This window comes from Corella eumyota, chromosome 4 (assembly GCF_963082875.1).
Source record: "Corella eumyota chromosome 4, kaCorEumy4.1, whole genome shotgun sequence".
Classification (NCBI taxonomy): domain Eukaryota; kingdom Metazoa; phylum Chordata; class Ascidiacea; order Phlebobranchia; family Corellidae; genus Corella; species Corella eumyota.
Window position 1 is genome coordinate 6,084,278 of NC_137493.1, and position 9,091 is coordinate 6,093,368.

Here is a 9,091-nt window from a genome sequence, read left to right on the forward strand (position 1 = left end):
CTTCTGGTGATTTTTTACCGAAATGACTTATATTATTTTGGTTATTTTTAGGTATATAAAGATGTTTGATGTTATGCTAGAAAAATTTATTTGTTTATTTTTATATCACAGCAATAACGCGATTTGCAAATAATGAAAACTTAACTTGGTTTATTGTTTTAACCAAATTCTTTATCTAAAAAATTACCTGTTGTTTTGTCTAGAGATCAAGGCAGAGAGTTTAATATTAGGTTTAAAGTACTGACATATTATTAAATATTATAATGAAGTAAATTATGGCTTTACTATTACTACGTTATTTATTTGCAAGCGAAAAAGCATTTGTATATACAAAAAAAAGTATATCATACAAATCAAATTAAGGTTTATGTCAAAATTAATAAGCATATTTACATAAAGTTTTTAAAAAAATGTTTCAGATTTAACTAATATCTAGGTAACTGTTTTTTTTTCGAAGAAGTTTTGGTGTCAAGTTTTTTGGTATCTTGGGTGTAACGCCACTCGTCGATCTGGTTAATGTAAAAATTTCTTTAACGTGTTTTTTAAACGTTTCGTCTCGAACGCTGTAGATCAAAACGTTCACAAAACTAAAAAGAAATATTTGTTAAAATATCTAAACCGTTTTTAAGATAGATGATGTTTTAATCTAAAGGTTTGCCTGTTTGATACGGCAAGGAAACCACAAATCGTATATGAGAATGCAATTTCATTACATCCAATATAACCAAGAATAAATAGTATATTCAAAATTGTAAATGGAGCTAAAAATATAATTTATTATTTATTTAAAGCGTGTTTACGTTTTAAAATAATTTACAAAATTTTTATTTAAGGTTTTTACCTAAAGTAATAGTAAATCCAATCTGCATCAAGGCAACAGTTTTAAAGGCGGCTATCTCCAATTTAATACCCTTTTTTGCTAGGTTACTACCATGCTTTATTTGCTTTGATTTTTTAAATCGATACTTAAGTAATATGGCTGTTGCAATCGAAATGATCGTCTAAAAATGTTTTTTTATTATCTTTTAAGTAGAGCAATTTAAAACTTGATATTTAAGTAGCTTCTGCCTTCGGTAACTCATACTTAATCATTTTGTTGACTGGATTATGAGCTTGGCAGTAGTTATTATTCTTATGATTATATAGTAACTTATTCAATTGAATTAACGCTTACTATAATTTATATTTAATTAAAGTTTTTTACCATAAGTAGAAATGGTATTCCAAGAAGCATCATTATCAGAATAAGAGCAATTCCACCACTAAACCCCTCTGGCAAATAGATTAACAACATAGAGTTGTAAGAAAATGTTACTTGATCCGTAAACCAGACTAAAATAATGATAACAATTAAATTTAAATAAAAACACCACTGTTCCCGTATTTAAAAAAAATAGTTTTTTTTTATCAAACGTACGTGGTGTTATAGCAGTTGTAATTGAAAGAATCCAAACTATTGCAAGTCCAATGTAAAATGCACGTGCAGTTTGATATTTGTATTTTAAAGGCCACATAATGGCGTAGATGCGCTGCAGTCCAAGAAATAGTAAATGGTATAACGAAGCTGTTAACCCTAGCAAGTAAAATATTCCTCCGGCAATTGCTTGCTTCGATCCCGGCAAAGATATTTCCATTTTTATGATGTAGCATGGGGTTGAAACAATGGTCCAAGAAAAGTTGTACATTGCTATTACCAATAGAGTTATAGCTGCAATATTTAAATTCTTGTTTATTAAAAGTTTGAAAAAGTTAAACTATAGATGGCGTCATGGTAAAAATAAAACTGATTTTAATTCAGGTGGTACTTAAACTCATACTCAGGGTTCTATGTAGAAGCAACATTAAACAAAGTGCGAATCTTTTAATCGTGTAGTCAAAACAATACTGGGTTAAACAATAAAAGTTATTAAAAAAAAGATAAAACTGTATAAATTATTTTATAAAACTTGTCTGTAAAAATATCAGCAAAAGCCAACGATGCTTTGATTTTATTCTGTCCTATTTTTCTGACATCTTTAACAAAACTCCAAATAACCAAAGAATTCCCGATCAATATAAGCAGACCCAAAATAATAGAGGCTAAGGCATATAAGGCAGCATATCCAACATTACATTCACTACATTCAGTCAAACTCCTTGTATTAAAGCAGACCTCAGCCGCTAAGTTGTTGCAAAAAACTGGCAGTCCGCATATTAAATAACTGGTTGAGTTGTTTGTACTGTTAACTATAGAATCTTTATAGTTGAATGAAAATGATAAACTTGTGGATGTGTTGTCGGGTAAAGAAGTGGATAAATTAAAAGATGAAGGATTGTCATAGTTACTATAGTCTTCGTAATCATACATTGCCATTGGGATCATTTATTTTAGTTTTAACTTATTATACTAACAGTTTTTCCCTAACTTTACAAGATGGCCTATATCTAAAGCAAAAATTAATTGAAATTACATTAATTTCTATAAGATTTAGTACTAAATACAACTAATTTCATACAGAATATGTTATATTTCCTGCTAAATAGTTTTAAATACAGCTCTCACAGCTATCTGTTGTATAACAATAGTAAAAATAACCTAACTGGCAACGGAAGTGTGGCGATAAATTATTCCTTTAAAAATTTATGAAATATGTGCTGCTAACTTTGGTATATGTTAGAACAGCTATTGATTTTTTTAACGTCTCAGTAGTGGCGTTAATATTTAAAGTGAATACCAAACGTGGTTTATCGTTTTAACCAATTATTGTTTTAATCACCAAACAACTTAATGAAAACTGCCTTAAAGGCGAGTACTATAACAAAATCTCTACTATTAGTGCCAGTGTTATGTTATTCTTACAAAAAAAATGTTTTTACCTTTTTTATTATATTTAACGTATTCGGTTCTGCGTGAACAAAAGCTTGTCGTTTTACTTGTAATATTAACCACAAAACAGAAATATATCAATAAATCATAACATTAATTCATGGGAGAAAAAAAGGTGCCTAAACAATAATGTATGATATATGAACGGAAATTAGATATTTGTTTTGGTAAACCGCAAATTTAAATACAAAGTGGCCGATTAATATTAACTAAAGTCTTTTCGAGAATATTTTAACCGCTGTTTCACCAATCATTCAAAAATTATTAATACAATGTACCAAGAAATTCGACTACAACCTCAAATATTTTTGAGAATTGGTATGCTCTTCTTAGCGGATACCGTGTCTGGCAGCAGGTGTAAATTAATATTAATTGAAAGAATTAAATAAATGTTTGCTAAAGCTTCTTAATTCTAATTCTTTTAATTCTTGCTATGATTTTATAACTTAACATAGTGTTTATTGTAAAATAATACGATAATTTGCAAATCTTTTTTATGGTTGCACAAGTTTGTACAAAGCAAAAATAAATTCAATTTCGAAAGATATTCATTCGTATTATATAAGCATCTTAAAACATTTATATTATAAAATTGATGCAGGCAAAGAGTAACTGAATAAAAAAATATTCTTTTGAAATTTCATATTCGTAAAGTTGAAAAACAACCTAAGATTAGACATATCGAATTTGATTTCTAATTTTGTTCACTTTTTCTAATGGAACAATTTAAGAGTTATTTTATAAGTTTAGGTTTAGGTCTAATGTAGATTTTGTTGAAGTAAAAATGTATTTGACTTTTTTTTGAATTCTTTATCCCTAGCACTATAGATCAGAACGTTCACTAGACTATAAAAAATTATTAATTATATTATGTGTTGTTTATTATAATAATAAGTTTGTAACATTATTGCCATGTATACCTGTTAGACATTGTCAGATAAGCACAAACAGTAAAAGGAATCGCAATTTCATCACAGCGAAAGAAATCCAAAAGAAACAATATTTGTGCTATAACTAGGGGAGCTAAATTAAAAATTATCCGAGAATTAGTTTGAGTCTTATTGAAACTGGAGATTTTGACGTACTCAGAGTTAGGGTAAATCCAAATTGCATATGGGCAACAGTTTTAAAAGCCGAGATCTCTAATTTGTTTGTGGCTTTGGAATTGGTTCTCACAGCCTTTGACTTTTTAAAACGAAAATAAATTAAAAATGCGGTTGCGATTGTTAGAATGCTCTGAATAAAATTTGTAGGTTGAAATAAGTTCATTCTCCTTATTAGCAATTATATTTTTAACAATTATTACCATAAAAACATAAGAAAGAAGGGTAAAGGCAATTGTTATTACAGTCGACGTTGTAACGGATATTTGATTTTCAAAATCAAACAATTCTGGCGATGGCAAATATAGAAATACGGCGGAAAAGTAAGAAAATGTAGCCTGACCGGTAAACCAAACTGTAAAAAAACAAGAATTAAGTGATGACTATATTTATTTTTTATATACTTACGTGGCGATTTGGTGGTAGTTATCAAAAAAATCCAAACCATCGCCATTCCAATATTAAACCAAAAAGTAGTTTGCTGCTTGTATTTTATTGGCCACATGATGGCGTAAAAGCGCTGTAATCCAAGAAATACCAAGTGGTACAACGAAGCTGTAAACCCGAGCATGTAAAATATTTTCCCGGCATTGCTTGCTTTGATCCCGGCAAAGACAACTGTGTTTTCTCGATGAAAATTGGTGTTGAAATCATAGACCAAGAAAAGTTGTAGACTACTACTACGAGTAAGTTGATAGCTGAAACGAAAATATATGATATAACTTTTAGTAGCATGGTTTATTTATTACATGCATACCTGTAAATATATCAGCAAAGGCCAGAGAACCTTTAATTTTGTTTCGCTTTGTTTTTACTTTGTCACTTAAGACACTCCAAATAACCAACGAATTTCCGACTAATATAAGTAAGCCTATAGTATAATGCTGGCAGTAGCAAACAGGGCAGCCAGACCAACACTACACTCACTGCATTCAGTTAAAATTGTTGTATTGGAGCACACATGAGTTGCTGAGTTGTTACAAAACGCTAGAACCCCGCATGTTCTTTGAACATATCCTATTATAGTTCCGTTTGTAGTGCTGTCGTGGATAATGGTTGGTCGAAATGATGGAAAATCTGTAGAAGCTTTAAACTTGCTATAAATGCTCAGAATTTGTATATTGTTTACAGCCATTACTTTTTTAACAAATATTTGAATTTTAAAAAAATAGTAAAAAAACTGACTATAGGCCTGAATAAAAATATATAACTTTGTTCTCGAAGTTGGGCAAATACTTAATGTAGACACACTTAATTTTTTGGGATATCTAGAACGACCAAGATAATGAGCAGTCTGATATATTTATAGTTGTTTTCACGGAATGCGGATGTTTTTACCACCACTGAGTAGAAATAACAAAATATTATTTCAACGCGGCTTACCCAAATAAGCTTATATGAATATGCGAATATAATAATAACTACCCTTGCATACCTTCGGATCTTACATATTATGTTTTTGCTAGTTCTTATATTTTATATGACATGTGATAACGAAGCACCCGATAATATTTCTCTTTCAAACAACCATTGTAATAATTTTAATCTTCCACCTTTTTATTTTTTACCAAACAAAACTGATGTGAATTCATCAAACAATATGAACAACTTTACCAGTTAGTCAAATGTTGCAAGTACACATGATAATTCACGTTTATTCGTGTTACGGCAATTCAATTATTGTAATGAATTATCTTTAATAAATTTAAAGATTTTGTTAACCTTATTTTTGATTTTTAAATACAAAAACTGTGACTGAATATAAGTAATGTAGTGTTGGCCCCTCTATCATTTTGGATAAAGTATGTATCTTATGGGTTTAAAATTGTTATCTTGTTATGTGATTTTGTTTCAAAGCAAATTAAAGTTAAAGCCTTAATTATTGGCTTTTGGTAATTTTTTACCGAAATGGCTTATATTATTTTGGTTATTTTTAGGTATATAAAGATGTTTGATGTTATGCGGGGAAAATTTATTTGTTTATTTTTATATTACAGCAATAACGGGATTTGCAAATAATGATAACTTAACTTGGTTTATTGTTTTAATCAAAGCCTTCGGGTTAACTAAAAAATAACCTGTTGTTTTGTCTAGAGATCAAGGCAGAGGGTTTATTATTAGATTTAAAATAATGACATATTATTAAATATTATAATAAAGTAAAGTATGGCTTTACCATTACTACGTTGTTTATTTGCAAGCGAAAAACAAGCATTTATATATCCAGAAAAAATTATATCATACAAATCAAATTAAGGTTTTGTGTCAAACAATTGAAAAGCATATTTACGTGAAACTTTTAAAAAAGTTTCAGATTTAACCAATATCTAGGTAACTGTTTTTATTCGAAGAAGTTTCGGGGTCGAGTTTTTTGGTATCTTGGGTATAACGCCACTCGTCGATTTGGTTGATGTGAAAATTTCTTTAACGTGTTTTTTAAACGTTTCGTCTCGAACGCTGTAGATCAAAACATTCACAAAACTAAAAAGAATAGTTGTTAAATTATTTAAACTGTTTTAAAGTAAAATACTATTTTAAGTAAAAAACATACCCGATGGAAATTACAAATAAAGAGGAAATTGTATAATAGATTGATACTTGATTACATCGAAAATAGATTGTGAAAGATAATATAGTCACAACTATAAATGGGGCTAATATCAAATTTATTATGAACTTATAAAGTATTTTGAAGTTTTAAAATAACTAAAAAAAAATTAATTTAATATTAATTATTATTTTTTTTTGTGAAATAAAATTGCCCTGCGATTTTATATGTTTTTACCTAAAGTAATAGTGAATCCAATCTGCATCAAGGCAATAGTTTTAAAGGCGGCTATCTCTATTTTAATACCCTTTTTTGCTAGGTTACTACCATGCTTTATTTTCTTTGCTTTTTGAAATTGATAATGAAGTAACATTGCTGTGGCAATCGATATGATGGTCTAAAAGTATTTATATTGAGTTATAAATAAAGTAAAGAAGCTAGTTTCGAATTGTTTTTGTCTCTAGTACTGTGTACTAAATAATCCGACGGCCGGTTTATAAGCATTGCGGCAGTAAGCACCATCTCACTTTGATGGTTAAGCGTGCAGTAATTGTGAAGTTACTGTTTGTGGTGATTTACTTACTCAATCTTTAGTGTTAGCTAGTAACCAACAGCTGATTTATATATTATTTATAAAAAAATTGATATAACCCTCAAGTTTTTTTACCATTAGTAGGTAAGGCAGTGCTAAAAGTATAATTAATATAGCAATAATAGGTATAATTCCTGAACGAGAGTTGTTTCCTTGTATGATATAGGTCAACACTTCGGGAGAGTAACCAAATGTCACATGGCCCTCAAACCAGACTAAAATATTAAAACAATAAAATTTGAATATTAACATCACTGTACTTATATTTAAAATAATATAGTTAATGTTTAAACCAACCGTACTTGGTGTTGAAGCAGTTGTAATTGAAAGAATCCAAACCATTGCAAGCCCGATGTAAAATGCTCTTGCCGTTTGATTTTTATATTTTATTGGCCACATAATGGCGTAGATGCGCTGTAGTCCAAGGAATACTAAGTGAAACAATGAAGCTGTTAACCCAAACAGGAAAAAAATTCCCCCAGCGAATGCTTGCTTCGATCCCAATAAAGACATTTCTATTTTTTTAATGTAGCATGGCGTTGAAACAATAGTCCAAGAGAAATTGTACATTACTATCACCAAGAGAGTTATAGCTGCAATATTTAAAAACTTGTTTATTAAAAGTGTAAGAAAGTTAAAATGTAAACGGTTTAATGGCAAATCAATAAAACTTGTAAAACTCACATTAAATAATAAAATATAAACAAAAATTTAAGACTATAAAAATATATTTTTCTGTATATGTTAATCTATGAAGCTTGCCTGTTAAAATGTCAGCGAAAGCTAGCGACGCCTTTATTTTTTTTTGTTTCGATTTCATATCTTTAACAAAACTCCAAATAACCAATGAATTTCCAATCAATGTAAGCAGAATTAAAACAATAAAGACTGTGGCAATCAAGGCAGCATATCCTACATTACATTCACTACATTCAGTCAAACTCTTTGTATTAAGGCACACCTCAGCCGCTAAGTTGTTGCAAAAAGCTGGCAATCCGCATATTACACTATAGTTGAATGAAAATGATAAACTTGAGGATGTGTTGTCGGGTAAAGAAGTGGATGAATTAAAAGATGAAGGATTGTCATAGTTACTGTAGTCTTCGTAATCATACATTGCCATTGGGATCAAAAATAATGAATATTCAGGAATAAAGCATGATGTATCAAATGGTAAAGCAAACTCAAATTCGCTTGTCATATTTTTATATGAATTCATTTTAATTCACAAAAATAATATAAGCAAAACAGATCCAGGAATGTATGCTAAAAGCAAAACCCTTACAATTTATTTTAGTATTAACTTATTATACTAACAGTTTTTTCCTAACTTTACAAGAGGGCCTATATCTAAAGAAAAAATTAATTGAGATTACATTAATTTCTATAAGATTCCGTACTAAATACAACTAATTTTTCGGCTTGATATATAGTGAAAATACATTTTACTTTAATGCATTATATTTTAAATGCAAAATCCAGCGTAGGGAAATTAAATGTTACTTTATAAAAAATATAAGATTAAAAAAAAAAGATTTTACTATAGATAATGATTTTATAAAGCTTACCTGTAAAAATGTCAGCTAAAGCTAACGACGCCTTAAGTTTATTTTGTTTCGTTTTTATAACATCTCTAACAACACTCAAAATAACCAAAAAATTTCCAAGCAGAATAAGCAGACCCAAAATAATACAAACTGTAGCAAACAAGGCAGCAGAACCAACACTGCATTCGCTACATTCTGATAAATGGTTGCATTTGAGCATATTTTAAATGCAGAGCTGTTGCAAAAAGCTGGAAATCCGCACATTCTTCTAGCAAAATTGTCCGCAACAAAGGAAATTCTAGTAAAGTTGCTTGTTTTGTTAACTGCAAATCCATCATAGTTGTATAGAGATGGTAAGAAATCATCAAGAAAGCATGAGATATCAAATGGAAAATCATTTTCATAATCGCTTAATATATTTTTATAAAAATTCAT

At 29.2% G+C, this 9,091-nt stretch overlaps 1 protein-coding gene across 1 annotated transcript; it reads right to left on the reverse strand.

The window, feature by feature from the left end:
• Positions 1 to 438: 438 nt before the first annotated feature.
• Positions 439 to 2,412, reverse strand: LOC145751122 (uncharacterized). Its single transcript, XM_082567210.1, has 4 exons — positions 1,418 to 2,412; positions 1,205 to 1,332; positions 842 to 1,001; positions 439 to 587 (listed from the first exon to the last, which is right to left on the reverse strand). Exons 1-4 carry the CDS (start codon positions 1,683 to 1,685, stop codon positions 580 to 582), a joined length of 564 nt encoding a protein of 187 aa, XP_082423336.1. The 5' UTR covers positions 1,686 to 2,412; the 3' UTR covers positions 439 to 579.
• Positions 2,413 to 9,091: the final 6,679 nt, after the last annotated feature.